This window comes from Haematobia irritans, chromosome 1 (assembly GCF_050003625.1).
Source record: "Haematobia irritans isolate KBUSLIRL chromosome 1, ASM5000362v1, whole genome shotgun sequence".
In the NCBI taxonomy this organism is placed as follows: Eukaryota; Metazoa; Arthropoda; class Insecta; order Diptera; family Muscidae; genus Haematobia; species Haematobia irritans.
The window spans coordinates 1,381,373-1,396,961 of record NC_134397.1 but is presented as its reverse complement, the minus strand read 5'-3'; the positions used below and the strand labels follow the sequence as shown (position 1 = coordinate 1,396,961).

At 32.3% G+C, this 15,589-nt stretch overlaps 5 protein-coding genes across 5 annotated transcripts; 2 read left to right on the top strand and 3 right to left on the bottom strand.

Annotated features, from left to right (window-relative positions):
- Positions 1-17: 17 nt before the first annotated feature.
- Positions 18-3,845, bottom strand: LOC142220056 (uncharacterized). Its single transcript, XM_075288921.1, has 3 exons — positions 2,121-3,845; positions 224-334; positions 18-156 (listed from the first exon to the last, which is right to left on the bottom strand). Exons 1-3 carry the CDS (start codon positions 2,918-2,920, stop codon positions 18-20), a joined length of 1,050 nt encoding a protein of 349 aa, XP_075145036.1. The 5' UTR covers positions 2,921-3,845.
- LOC142220017 (uncharacterized) lies at positions 3,004-5,760 on the top strand. The gene is made up of 4 exons (XM_075288864.1): positions 3,004-3,180; positions 3,338-3,639; positions 3,700-3,813; positions 5,598-5,760. Exons 1-4 carry the CDS (start codon positions 3,004-3,006, stop codon positions 5,758-5,760), a joined length of 756 nt encoding a protein of 251 aa, XP_075144979.1.
- A 60-nt stretch (positions 5,761-5,820) lies between these two features.
- Positions 5,821-7,888, bottom strand: LOC142219975 (uncharacterized). The gene is made up of 4 exons (XM_075288792.1): positions 7,790-7,888; positions 6,853-7,063; positions 6,030-6,153; positions 5,821-5,959 (listed from the first exon to the last, which is right to left on the bottom strand). Exons 1-4 carry the CDS (start codon positions 7,880-7,882, stop codon positions 5,821-5,823), a joined length of 567 nt encoding a protein of 188 aa, XP_075144907.1. The 5' UTR covers positions 7,883-7,888.
- A 110-nt stretch (positions 7,889-7,998) lies between these two features.
- Positions 7,999-9,793, bottom strand: LOC142219937 (uncharacterized). Its single transcript, XM_075288713.1, has 4 exons — positions 9,713-9,793; positions 9,342-9,643; positions 8,912-9,022; positions 7,999-8,185 (listed from the first exon to the last, which is right to left on the bottom strand). Exons 1-4 carry the CDS (start codon positions 9,791-9,793, stop codon positions 7,999-8,001), a joined length of 681 nt encoding a protein of 226 aa, XP_075144828.1.
- A 3,155-nt stretch (positions 9,794-12,948) lies between these two features.
- LOC142237016 (uncharacterized) lies at positions 12,949-13,901 on the top strand. The gene is made up of 4 exons (XM_075308332.1): positions 12,949-13,130; positions 13,194-13,423; positions 13,529-13,669; positions 13,728-13,901. The coding sequence occupies exons 1-4, from the start codon at positions 12,954-12,956 to the stop codon at positions 13,861-13,863; spliced, it is 684 nt and encodes a 227-aa protein (XP_075164447.1). The 5' UTR covers positions 12,949-12,953; the 3' UTR covers positions 13,864-13,901.
- The last annotated feature ends 1,688 nt before the right edge of the window (positions 13,902-15,589 follow it).

Below are 15,589 nucleotides of genomic sequence, written 5' to 3'. Positions count from 1 at the left end.
AACAACTTTTTTTTTATTTATAATGACCTTTTAGAATTTAAAAATAAATCCAAAACACTAAAGGGACATTTACGCCGAAGAAACCCATCACAGGTCTCATAGTCTTGCTTCATTATGCGTGAGTAGTCATCTTCGTATCCATTTACTGTGGGAAATCTATTCGCATAGAGAAACAAAAATGAAATACTTGCGAAGGGGCTTCTTTAATTTGATGGAGACTTACTTGAATATAACCCTGACTATATCATGGACCAGTGAGTATCCTGGTGGCATTAAAAATCGCTTGCTGTCACACATAGCTCTCATAATACATGATTTCATATCGATTCCCAAACTGAAATTATACAGAATAGAGCAATAAAAAACAAAATAATATCACAATTTTTAAAAGTAGAATATTTGAAATCAACAACAAGTACACTAAAAAAAAAGTGAACACTCTATTTCACTAAAGCCAATTTAACTTTATTTTAGTTCATAGAAATATTATGTTTGGAGAAAGTTTTCTTTATTCTAATACTTTTTTGTGTACGTTAGTTAAATTAACTAAACCCGAGGAAAAAAATATACTCAAATGAAGCATAAAGATTAACTAAATTCGTGTCTTCCACAAAATAGTTCAGAATTTCTTTAAATTTGTAAATTTTACCAAAAATGCGTCCATCGTGAACTTCGTATGTCACTAAAGACATTCTTGCAATTTTGAACTCCAAGTTTTTTCTTCAAACTACAAAATGTTCTTTAACAAGTGAAAAAACTTAGTTATGTCTAATAAATTTTCTTGTAGTTGTCGAAAAATATTTACTTATTTTTATGACATCGGCGTGATGCCAACGTTTGTAATACTGTTTAGTTAAAATTTTCTACAAATATTCAAAATTTTCTAAAATTAACTGAAAGTTTTCTTCCTGGTGGGTTCACTGTTTTTTCAGTGTAAATTAGGACGAAAAATCCAAAGGAAGTTTTTGATAGGAAGACTACGGGATTATTAAAAATAAAAATAAGCTTATAGATCTACGTGAAACTGCCATATGTGAAGGGTTATCTCATATGCACAACGTCCACAAAAACTGGAATTAACGTCTTTATTATAAACGAGTTGATTTTAATGCCGAAACTGCGTTTGATTTAGACAATATTTTCATGAAATTGTTCCAACCTCCTACATTTGGTCTCAATAGGATATCTTGTGTGATATTCTCATTTTTCTAAAGGTTTTACCATAGGACATTCGAAAACGACACCCAACTCCGTTTCCCCACTTGGATTTATTTCTTGATGGTATTTTAGAGTAGAGGCTTTAATATAAATAGTATATAAATATGTTTCATACTGGTGAGCACTAAAATTCATTTTTGTAAATTTCTTTATCAATTTACGAAAAATACTCTATTTTGAGACCATTTTTCTACTATACGTTCCTAGTAAATTAACATTTATACAAAAACTATACCAGATATTATTTCGGAATCAGAATTTTTGTATTTTTCCTCACACTTTGATAGATATTATAGGCCAAATGGCGATTATTTTCTTGGTCACAATTCAAGAATTAAGTATTCAGAACAAACTCATATAGCTCTTGAACTAATTGAGGTATGTCCTCATAATTACAATTTTTTCAACATTCTATTAGTACAAGTAAAAAACGAAGAAAAATTAAAGTTTTTAACATTAGGTTTATTTGGATAGTGAAAGGGTTAACTCAATTTTTTATTTGTATGGTACTAGTAATTCACAATAAGCTGCTATTGTGACCGGAAGAAATTACAAAAAACCAACAGCGGTGAGTTTTATATGCTTTTTTTATATCAACGGCTACTTCAATGAATTATGTACGTTTTGGTATTATTTAATACCCTTTTTACCATATTAGTACCTGAATGACACATTTTGTATTATTCCTTTTAAATATTTGAAATACAACTGACGCTCCAAGCCCAATACACCTGATCGAGCTTTCACATATAATCTTAACAACCAGAGTTCATCGGTACTATTATACAAAGACATATCTCTTTGCTAGCAATAAAAAACGCTAACCACGAATCTAATTTTGTCGGAATTTTAAAGATAAACCAAGAGAAGCACATTCAACAGTGGGAATTTATTAAACTTACATCTTAGTCAGACCTTCAAAGTGTCCAAATAGATCTCTGCGACTTCTATAGTTGGCATAATGTGAGGCGTCCTCGCAATTATCCCATTCCTCCTCCTCCTTCTCATCGTAATGTTGGCTATTCTTTTCATTCTCATCGAATTCAATATTCCGGCCATAGCGACTCCAGTGATTTGATTTGTTATAATGCCTTCTCCAATTATACCATTTATTTGCTGGATACTTTGTGTTTGTGTACGTTTGCACATACTTTTCTTGCTTTGATGGAGTCCATTGGTATTGATGTAAATACTGTGGAGTATTGTATTTAGCCCATTTAGGAGGCACTGCTGAATAATTCGCTACAGTTGATGGCAACCATTTCAAAGAGGACACATTATAGTCTATACGCTGAACCAATGGAGGTCGTGTAGCAGGTTTTGCTCTATACTTTATCAAAGATCCTGGTATACCAATCAAATTCAAAGGAGTTGGTCCCCTGACTTTGGGAGCTTTAGTTGTGGGTTTTCGAAATCGCTTTGGAATCAAATCAATTCTAGCCGTAGGCATGGGATAGTAAAGGGCAGCTTCTAGCACAAAATTCAAACCTTTTGGATGTATAGCCAACAGACGTTTACTAACCGCTACGGTAAACTTCAGATGTGAACCTTTGGGAAATAAAAGCCACCGTTTTCGTCGAGAGAATATCCGTTCCACTGGTGTCCTTAATGTGGAGGTCAATGATGAATTGTACGTGTCCACTCTAGAACCCGAAAAGGCAAAATATATCGCCAAAAATAACCAGCTACGAGCTAAATTCATATTCAAACCAAAACAGTCGCCCTTTAAAATCGAACTACCTCATTTAGGGCAGTTGATCTAAAGAAGCCATCAAATTGATGATTATGTTTGATCTTCCCATTATCATGTCATGGCAACTGTCGATAGCAATAATAAAGTCATCAACTACAGTCGAACGACCTCATTACAAGACAATGACCAAACAAATCTTTCAAAAACCCAATATATCGAAATTTTTCAGTCGTAAAGTTGAATTTGTCAACGAAAGTACTCTCCGAAACGTAATACAATATGCTAGCTTTCTTGCTCGCCTTCAATTTGATTGCCAGTGGTACTTCGCTTCTTTATCCAGCATCAACGTCTCTGGGTGTAGGTGAAGTTTTCTGAAGAATGTACATTGCGTGTTTCTGTTTTAGTTGCAAACCTATTTCTCTTTAGTTGGTGGCTTCCGTTTCGGTTCCGGTCACAGAATTCTTTCCCGAACGTAGAATTCTCATCGATTGGTGTTTCCAAATGGGTTACGATATGCCCCATCAGCTTTCGTCCTTTTACAATATACCCATTTGGCCTGGTAAACATAGTCCAAAATATCGTCGACGTTCTATAATATCAGATCCTTGGCCGGAGAATAATCACTGGAAATCTTTAGAGGCATACAATACATCATCTTCTCTGGGTATGCATCCAAGTGACTTTAGTGCTGGAGAATTGTATCAAAGTTTAGAAGACTTGTTGGTTAGGTAAGCGAGATGAGTGAGAGAGAGAAAATTCTTCAAATGATCTCAATGTATGTTCGCTAGTTATGGATTCCACGAAACCTGCCTGTTGAGAAGTGTTTGCGAACTGGCCCGGCATCCTTTTGACGAAGAAGAAAATCAAAATATTCTCACTGACATCATTACTTTTATTCTAACGTAAGTAAATAAATGTATTTCCAATTTAATTCACAACCAAAAAATATACATTTCGACAATTGAATAGAAATGAATGATGTGAATTACCCAAACAGTTTTAGTAATTTTACGTAGGTTAGGTTAGGCTGAAGCAGCAATTCAACTGAAGCATTAGATGTCTATGCCACTATGTCATGAAGTTTGCGTCGATGGTTCTCTCAAATGTTCTGCCGTTTACGCCGGCAAATATCAGTAACAAATGTGCTTTTGATAAATTTCTGGATTAAAAACCAAATATGTACACTGAAAAAAATATTGTCGTGAGGTCAAAGATTTCATGTCTTTAAAATACGAATACAAATTTTGCTTAGCATAGAAGACGCATTTCTCTAAAATAAAGTTATTTTCCTTGTCCAAAAGTCGATAAACTTTTCAATGAAGTCGTATTGTCCTTATAATTAAGTGATTTGACTTAAAAATGGGTATCTTAACATGAAAGAAAAAATTTATAGGCTAAGGTCAACTTGACTTTAATAATTCAGAAAAATTCTTTAAATTTAATGAAATTGTCTTTAAATTTTGTTGTCTTTTTGCATCTTGACTACAAAGCAAAAAATCGTTCAAATATAGGACATGTTTTTCAAAACTTTATTTTAAAGAAGTTTTTTATTTCAAACATAGCATAATTTCTACTGGAAGTCGAGACCTAATTTGGAAAATAAAGTTGCCGTTAACTCGTTTTTAAAGGACTTTGATAGCATATGAAGAAAAAAAGCTGAGAAAGCGAAAAATTAAAATTTGCTTCCTAGAAGCAAGTACACAAAACCTAAATTTAAAAGAGAATTGTGTCTTAAAAGTATCCTTACTTGTATTCTCCGCTTCTTTGGCTCGGAATCAATACCAAATTCTTTAAAGTAAAGACAAAATCTTTGGAACCGAGTATGCTTTTTTTTTCAGTGTAATAGAAAAAACTATGATAAAAATTGATATAGAAGTGTGTGTATGAGAAAGTTAATCTATATTGTGGCTTCATGGGAATCCTTAATGCAAACTAATCTTCAGAATGTAATGTGCAATTTAATTCCAATAATTTCGCTTTTACTACTCACAAAAAGGAATCGATTGAAGTTTGATACATTGTTGAGTAAATTGTGAATTGTGATCCATAGAACTACTTGCTTTTGGAGCATAAGAGAATTTGTTCTCGAAGCCTTCTTCTAAAATTACGAATTGTTTTTTTTTTCGAAAAATAAACAAAACTGTTTTTTACTCGACTTACCCCCATTAGCGCAAGGTTAATCTGGGGACGCTTAAACCGACATGTTAACTATCGTATAAAGCCTTGTTTAGCGGTAGAGAAATTCAGAAACTTTTTTTCTAGTATTATCTGATGCGATTTAGAAAAAATTATGTGAAATGAGGACGATCGTCCTCGAAATTTGGTGATTTTTGAAACATTTCCATAAAACTGAAAAACTTAAAATAAAGATATAAAACCGAATTGAGTCCTTTGCGAATCTTTAAAGAATTGGCCAAATTTATCATCCGATACGAATACTTTCATTCGAATAGTAAAATGAATGTTGTAAAATCTTAGCCTCGTCGGACAAAAACAAAAAATTTGGCTATCCAAAAACAAATGGGTATACCACATTTGCTGCATTTACCCTACTGATCGGGATATAAAAAAAATAATTGTAAGCCTTTTATGTGGAAAGTGGAATTAATGAACATTAAATCATTTTATGAATACTATTTTTTAATACATAAAATTCAGAAGTATGTTTTCATGTATTTTCCCATAGACCATCTCAACATGAAGGATTTACATCATCCGAAACAGTCTACCAAGAAGCCTACGAAGAGGCAGAGAGAAGTGGATTTCTAGATGCTAATTGTTCGCACATGTACCCAGATTGTAAAGTGGACCTGCTGAGTTTATTGACGCAAACTTCAAATGTTCATTGATTCAAATCGAAACAAGCAATAAAGATTTCCATTAAACATATTTGAGCATGTTTTCATTTATTATTCTTCAATGGTAGTTAGCAAATGTAAGGGATCATCTTCACATTCCGGATACAGCTGATCACAACTTTGGTCAGCCCGACCTTGACTTTCAGCTAACATATAATGGTGTTGCGAATTCATTTGAAGGTGGCTTGGGCTATGGAAAACAAAGAAAAGTAGCTATTATGTATATTTTACGATATATCGTTAAATGTAACAAAACTTACGTCATTACAAATGTTATAAGATCTGTTAACCAATTTCCATGGGCTGCATCAAATGGATGGCGAGCTAATTCACATATTGACCTTTTCCAACAAGTCTTATGAAAACCATAGCTAAAATTTATCTCTATTTAAACAATTTTGAAATGATACCTTAAATTGGAATTGACTCCAAGTATGCCCACATAAATTATTAATTTACTCCGAGACGAAATGTTAGACCAACAAAAAACCTAGATGTCATAAAGCGTTTTTTTATTATAATTATTCTATAAAACCTCCACAGAAAACAAAAATTTGTTGTCTTCCATCACAAAAATTTCTTCAATTACACCAACGTCAATTTAATTGGATTCATTTTTGTGATTGTTGTTTTAATTAAAAAATTATTTGAATCAATTGCATTTTTCGTTGAACTTTTTTAAAAATCAATTAAAATTTTAATTACAAAAATATCGGAGATATTTTTCTGTGTAAAAAGAAAATGTGGAGTCAGATTTGACACAATTGGGTCCCAATGACATTAGGTAGTTTACTTCCATAAAACAACATTAGTTCAACGATTTTTTTGAAAGCAATACAATAAAAATGTTTCGGCAAATATTTTGATATTTAAAAAAATCACTCTAATTTTAGATTGCCAATTATCATCAATATTTAATAAATGCAATCCAGATTTTTTATGATACCAAAAATTAATAGTTTTCGTAGGATGGTAAGTAAAATGTTTGCATTGTTAAAATGTTTCTCAAAACCTTCGCCTGGGAGCAATTCCATATTCGCATACAACTTGGATTTGCCCAGGACAACTACCTTTGTATTATACTTTCCATGCTCTCATAGAACTCCATTGGGGTAAAATCATTGTAAAGTATTTCGCGTTTCGATATTTCATTATATCTGGATACCCATATTGGTGCCATATAAAATGATGATAAGTTGAAGGGCATATTGTAGTTCATTTGAAGACCCCAATCAAAGTAGGCTCTACGCTTTAATGGCAATGGCGTTATTGGTATTGAAACTGAACCTGTAAGCTGTAATAGTATAATTTAAAAATTCAAAATAAACATTTACAATTAAAAAAATTATTTTCTGGTTCATTGTTATAAAAAATGTATGTGACTCACCCAGAGAAGGAATATGATCACCTCAAACATGTTTTAAGAGCAAAATGTTATTTTTGGGTGGTGACCATGTAACATGGTTTTCGCAACCATGTTATTTTCTCGGAAACCATGTATCTGATTTCGGCAAGCAGGTTATATTTGACGAGAAAATAACATTTTAGTGACAAACATATTACATGGTCACCATACAAAAAAAAAATTTTGCTCTTGAAACATGTTTGAGGTGATCATATTCCTTCTCTGCGTGCTCTAAATGGAACCCGTAAGTAAGTATACCCTTAATGGTGTCGATAAGTCTATACCACATGTTCCGATAATCTTACGATTTTATTTTAACATTGTTCATAAAACAAGCGAGTTTGTATTTAAATTACTTGAAACATATGGAAGAGAATTTTAGTGCAAAGTTTTATATTTATAGCCTGGTTACGATTATCGGAATATATTTTTATACATTTTCCATCATATTTCCAAAACCTAAACTTCCCTACAAATTTTTCTGAATCTTTTCAAGGGACACAAACTAAAGGTAGATCTCGATTTATGGGATAATTTTTTAAGCGTTTGGTAAATTAAAGCGATATCGCATAATTTGTGAAAATCGGGCGACAGGACGAGTTACCATAAATATACCTGCATTGCAGTTGATTCCGGATAGAGCAGTGTACCCGATGTCATTTTTAATAAGCAAATGAACACAACGACAACACTCTTATTCACAAACATTTTATCGTTAACTGCGTTTAACTGAAGCCGCTACTAAATGGGCTCATGAACTTTTCGCCAATTTTAAAATAATAAAATTTAAACGCATTCTATGTTCCCAGTGTTTATATTTATTATTAGAAACTGTCATCACGATTACCATTGTGGAACATGACAACATTGGTAAGAGTTGTTAAAAGATCTTCTTTGCATTCATCATACAGTTGCGTGCAATTGTGTTGCAAAAATCCTCTGCGTTCTGCTGTCTCATAGGCCTCACGATACATAGTTTCCGAATCACCGAAGGCTTCATGTAAAGAGGGCCTAAAAGGGATCCAAATAAATGATTAGTATTAATTTTAGCCTACACTTAAAAAAATAGTATGGACCAAATATAATATATTATACAACCACAAAATTTAGCCAGTATTAAGGATAAATTTCTTTAAAATAATGAATTTTTATTTAAAAGAAAGTTCGTAACTGAATTTGATCATATGCCTTAGAAGTTAAGCAAATATTCCTTAATATTAAGAAAAACATTTTTGATTTAAAGAAATAATTTTTAAATTGTCTAAGATATTTAATCTTAAAATTAACGATAAAATGGCTTAAAATTAGAGTGCAGAAAATATGTTGTTTTGATTTCCAAATTACCCTAAATCAACGATCCAATATTCTCGAAATAAATCTTATTCGGTATTTGAAACTTTTTTTAATATTATTCCAAAGATTCTAAATCTCTGTGTTAAATTAAAGATTGTTTCTTAAAACCTAAATGCTTTTCTTTGCATTGGAAAATTTGCCTTGCATCAACATTATATGACTTTAATGGAAAGAAGTAGATTCCTATCTTTAATTTAATGAAAATACTTTAAAAAGAATATCACTATATCACTTCATTTTTCTTAATTTTAAAATGTATATTATATATATATTTTGTATACTAAAATTTAGGTTAAATAATATTTCATAATAGTTCAAAAAAATACTTCAGCGGAAAAGACTTATGGCTATACCAAATACTACACCAACATAAATCAAACTTACGTCAAAAGAAATGTTAGAATCTCGGTGATTATATTTTCCTTGGTTTCATCGAATGGATGACTAGCCAACTCACAAACGCTTCTCAGCAAGCATGTCTCGTGGTAGCCATAGCTTAAAGAAAGAAAATAATTAGTGGTGAAAGCCTACGGATGTCGAAAATATTAAGCCACAGTTGTAGAAAATTGTTGAAAATGTAGAGATACGTTCAAAATATTCAACTTTCTAACTATTTAAGTTTTCTGAAATGAAAAATTAATTAATGTTTATTTTTAGTACTGCGCTCGAAAAGCTTCAATTATATTCACACACAAGGGATTATCTCAATTACCACAAAGTGCAAAGCAGATTTAAAAAAAATATATAATTTACTTATTATTTTATAGAATCGATTGATTAATTTTCGTATAACAATATATTCAAACAAATCTACCTTGTCAAAATATTCTCCAAATCATAGTACAGTTCCCCTGCCGTAAAGTCACTTGGATGTTTATTGGTTTGCACACCTTCAGCACCATTCGTATATTTGTCCACAATCTGCCACCATGATTGGTTACCAATCGTTTGCTGTTTGTCCAATTCATTCAATTCTCTACGCCTTCGATCACCCCATATCGGGAGATTGGCTAATTTCTCAACATTGTATGGCAAATCATAGTTCATTTGTATACCCCAATCCCAATAGATTTTTCGTCCTGGAATTTCAATGGGTGCCGAAACCAAAGCTGTTATCTAAATAGAATGTACGATAACGCCATGTACACTTCATCGATTCATCGACCATAAAAAAAAGGGATATACCTGTAGAACAGAGGCTGCTGGAAACAATAAAGATGCAACTCTCGTTCCCTGACACAACCACAACAACAATAAAGTCCACATTGAAATACCGAAATTCAGGTCTGCTGAAATTGAATGCAATGCCCTTGCTCCTGTGTGTTGTTTGAACTGATTGATGAAATCAATTCAAAGGTTACAATGAACCTACTTCTGGTGCTGCACACTGATGTAGTCAAATGGTTCAAATGCTCATTTTTGTGCTAATTAGAAATTTCTTTTGGAAACTAAAAGACTTTTTTCTTATTTTTGCCCATTCCGTTTTAATCGAATTTATTTAATTAGTATTGATTAGATGGTATTTCTCTCCCTCTTTTTCTAGGCATCTCAAATCTGTATCAATAATTATTTCAAAATTAGTAATATCTGAATGCATCCGAAGATTTAAACAAATGAGCTTTATGCATAAACCTGATATCCAACAAAAGACTTAAATTTTCAATTAAGCAGAATAAGTTTTTTTATTTACGTTAGAAATGCATTTGGAAGATTTACTGTTTACAAATTAATTTATTTTTGCTATTCAATAGGAAATTTTAAAAAATGTCTACACTCAAAAAAAAAGGAACCCACCAGGGTAGAAAATATAAAAAAATTGTATTAGAAACGCCGATATGCAAAGTTCAGGATGGACGCATGTTTGGTAAAATTTAAAAATTTAAGGAAATTCTGAACATTAAAAATCCAAAGATGCAACATCTTTTAAATGGGGATATTTTAAAAAGCTATGTAGGTTTAAATTTGGCTTTAAAAAATAAAGAATATAGATCTCATTTATCAAATTTTCTTTCTCTTTTTAGCGATATATTAGCAATAATATATTAACTGATTTTAAAAATTAATGCCATTTTAAATCATAGCAAAGTAAAAGCTATTTTCTAAATTTCAAAAAAGATTAAAGATTAATTCTTTAAACCAAAAATTATTTTCTTTACTTGAAGGCTGACTTCAAAGACGTATGTCTTTAACGGAGGGACGAATCCTAATCAGGGAGAAATTCTAAACAATTTTTGAACCAAAAATTATTCACTTTTTTTTTATTATAATTGTATTATTTTGAAGAATTTTAAAATTTAGGGTGCATAATTTCATTTCTCTTTTTTTTATACCCACCATCATAGAATGGTGGGCGCTCTCGTCCTGAAATTTGGCACAGATTCATCTTTTGTTTGCAGGCAGGTCAAGTTTGATGATGGGCTATATCGGTCCAAGTTTTTATACAGTCCCCATATAAACCGACCTCCCGATTTGGAGTCTTGGGCTTATAAAAACTGTAGTTTTTATCCAATTTGCCTGAAATTGAAAATCTAGAGGTATTTTAGGACCATCGAAAAGTATACCGGTATTTGTGGACCATCAAAAAGCCTATCGGTCCATGTTTTGGTATAGCCTCCATATGAACCGATTTCCCGATTTTTTTTTCTTTGGCGTCCAGAAAGTGTATTTTCTATCCGATTTGCCTGAAATTGGAAATCTAGTGGCATTCTAGGACTATAAAGCGGTGTGCCGAAAATGGTGAGTATCGGTCCATGTTTTGATATAGCCCCCATATAGACCGATCTCCCGATTTTACTTCTTGGGCTTCTAGAATCCGTAGTTTTTATCCAATTTTCCTGAAATTTGAAATCTAGAGGTATTCTAGGAAAATAAAGAGATGTGCCGAAAATGGTGATTATCGGACCATGTTTCGATATAGCCCCTATATAGACCGAACTCCAGATTTAATTCTTGGGCTTCTAGAATCCGTAGTTTTTATCCAATTTACCTGAAATTGGAAATCTAGAGGTATTCTAGGGCCATAAAGAGGTGTGCCGAATATATTGAGTATAGGTACAGTTTTTGATATAGCCCCCTTATAAACCGGCCCTCCGATTTGGGGTCTAGATTGTAGAATTAATGTGCTGAATACTGTGTGTATCCTTCCATGTTTTGGTACAACCCCGTTACACCGAACTCCCGATTTTACTTCTTAGGCTTCTAGAATCCGCAGTTTTTATCAGATTTGCCACAAATTGAAAATATACTGGCATTTTGGACCCATAACAAAGTGTATATGATTTAGTTTTATCGGTCCATTTGGTAAGGCCTCCATATCGACCGATTTCACTTATTGAGGGTATAGACGGCGCACTGATCATGAAAATTGCTTGAAACTGAAACACACTGTTTTTCATATGTTTGGGTGTAAAAATTATATGTTTGGAAACCAATTTTTTAACACAATATTTTTAAGTGCAAGCATACAATGTTCATAATCTAGCAAAACATGTTTGGGACATATATGTTAATATGTTAGAACATATTGTGATTGGGATATTGAATTTTTGTAAATATAATATGCTTGGATGCAAACATATATTAATTTAGAAATAGCCTATAAACATATATGTGTTTAGAAAGAGAGACCTACACGGACGAAAAATACTGTTTTTCATATGTTTGGGTGTAAAAATTATATGTTTGGAACTCAAATTTTTTAACATAATATTTTTAAGTGCAAGCATACAATGTTCATAAACTAGCATAACATGTTTGGAACATAAAATGTTTGTAAATATAATATACTTGGATGCAAACATATATTAAATTATAAATAGCCTTTAAACATATATGTGTTTAGAAAGAGGCATCTAGAGAGTATGCTGCAAGTAAAAGAATGGAAGTAACCAATTGGCGTCTTAAAAATATATATACACAAGGAAAATTTCATAAAAATTTCTTTCTACCAGTGTATGCCTAAGGTGAAACATAATATGTTTGAACAATGCAAACAATATTTTGTTTGGACCAATCCTGAAAATATATATGCTTGAAGCAGAATGTGTTTTGGGTATATGTTACAGAAGCGATGTTTTTTGAGGGCGTACAATTTTTTTTGTTACAATTAATTTTTGTTTTTTAAGCAAAACCGAAATCAATCATGAAAATTAAATTAAACATTTAATATTGTTAGGTCGAAGACCCCAGCAATTGTTTTACAAAATTCGAAAATGTCGAAAACATTTAAATATGCTGGAGGCCCTTTAGAACATATTACACAAATCATATCCATGCATGACGACATTGATGAGTTAATTTGGACTACACGAAATTTTATGTACACAACCAATAAAATCACATTATATTTTAGAGAACATAACTTGGAAAATCTACTGACATTGCCATTTACAGCACAATAATAAGCATAACCTGAACTAAGTACCCGATGTCTTCTTTACTTTATCCGCCTAAGAACTTTCAAATAATTTTGATTTTCCTTCTAATACTGTATACATATCGCACCGAACAGGGTTTGCAACAGGCTCAGTTTGGAAATATCAATGACGTAAATTTGAAGCGGTCTAAACGTTTATTAACATACGATGACTTCGGTGTTGTCAAGGTAAGTTAATAATGGACATACTCGCGATAGCCACTCGGTACTTAATTAAAAAATAAAATACAGTTGGTCTTGGGCACAACATTTCCCATAATTTTGGCAGATAAGATGCGCTCACTAAATGTATTCTGTAACTTGCAAATGCAGTACACTCCGCCCCCGGTTCCCTTATATTGGTGGAGTCTATATAACACCACAACATTTGCAGCACGGAAGCAGCGATCAATCGAAAGCCTGAAACAACTCGATAATAGCCGACAACAAATCTATGAGTTCATGGAGTCCATATTTGATAGGTGAGTCCGTCCATTTCATCATAAAATAAAAATACTTTATTCTTTTTTTTGTCGGACATATTAATTCATTGAAAATATTCCTGCTGGAAATAAAATGTCCAAAAGAAAATGTTTGTTAAAGATCATTTGTGAAATATCACATATTCCAATGAGCGAAATTGACCATCTAAATGGAGGTAATCGAATGCATGTCGATGAAGATTTTGGACGCAGTATTTACCATAGACTAATAAATGAGATATTCACGTGAGTAAAAAAAATTAGAAATTTCTCTTAAATCCTATCGTCTTTTTCCATACATTAGACCTAATATGGCAAATGTGGGACAACATTACCTCGATGCCAAGGCTGCTGGCTCAAGCGGAGAGAATTGTGGGAAACTCTATCCGCAATGTGAGTTTGTAGATGAATTGCTAAATCGTTATACAATTTTCGAATGAAATGCTAGTACTGAAGAAACAATTTTTTGCAGTGTAATGAATAGAGATATATACTGAAAATATAATTTTATTATTACAAACTATTTTTGTTCTTAAATTATATATGCAAGCTCTTATAATTTGAATAAAAGATAAATGATTGTGTATTCCCGAATTGTAAGGGCGCATTCACGACTCGTCGTCGGTTATAATATCGATTTCTCCCTTCCAAAGTACGCTAACCCCCATTTTCATAAAGCTCCGTTAGTGTTCCGTTAACTAACCAACTTTTAAACTCTATTATGGACAAAGCTGTCATCTTGCATATATATTCCATATGCCAGTTAGGAACTTAACTGACAAAAATTTTTCAGTTAAAGTTAGCTGGAGAGAAGATATTTGCAATTTACTTTCTGTTAACTGGCAGTTAAAGCCTAACGGAGCTACATAAAAATGGCCGTAAGTCTAATAAGTAAATTTTATAGTGAATTTCTCAAAAACCGTATAAGATATAAATTCACTTTTTTCGGTCTTAAAATCATGTTTATTTTAGTTTTTTTTTAGTATGTACGAATTCAAAGTGGTGATAATAGAACATGGCTAAAAATTACTTAGACCACTTTAGACCAAACAAAGCTTTTTGTCCTTTTTGGATTGGAAAATTTTAAAACTTTAATCACATGCTACGTACAATTAACCATAACTTTCAATAGAAGTGTCCAAATAGGGATGTCAGCACATTCAGTTTAAAAAAAAGAGCACATACGAAAAAAGAGCACACTTTTTCAAATACAATAAAAACATTTAATTCCATAATAATTCATTTAAACATAAAAAAGGTTCATGTATATGGTTAGGTTAGGTTAGGTGGCAGCCCGATGAATCAGGCTCACTTAGACTATTCAGTCCATTGTGATACCACAGTGGTGAACTTCTCTCTTATCACTGAGTGCTGCCCGATTCCATGTTAAGCTCAATGACAAGGGACCTCCTTTTTATAGCCGAGTCCGAATTGCGCTGAAACCACTTAGAGAAGCTTTGAAACCCTCAGAAATGTCACCAGCATTACTGAGGTGGGATAATCCACCGCTGAAAAACTTTTTGGTGTTCGGTCGAAGCAGGAATCGAACCCACGACCTTGTGTATGCACGGCGGGCATGCTAACTATTGCACCACGTAAAATAAACCACTTTCAACTACAATACTTTGTAAGTCATTTGTTTGGTGTTTTTGTGAAAAATGTTATTGAAAGAAGTTTGTTTGCCTTTAGAACAGAGTACAAAGTGAAGAAGCAACATCGGCGTGCTCTTCTTCGATGTCATAGGAAGTAGTCAATTGCCAAACTCTGCACTACTTTTAATCAGCTTAAATTTAGTTACCAACAATTTAAAGTTAGTTAGTTTTTAATCAACTAAAAGTTAGTTTATTAAAAGTTGTTCCTAAAATCTCTATTTTCAGCTTACTACAATAAAAGGGGGGTTAAAAATGTATGTATATACAAATTAAATAGACACTTCAACTTCAATATATAACAATACAGTTTTTTAGAGTACAGAACCCTTTCTTTTTTAAAAAGCCTGACAGGATGCAATTTATATCAATCCGAATAAAAAACAACGAACTCCATCAAAAAATGCTAAGTCGACTTAGCGTACTCTGGAATGAGGAGATCGATATGTGGCAGTACATCCTAGTAGTCGAAAAGTGTTAATGTCTGCTATTATTAACGCTACACATATTTTGTGAT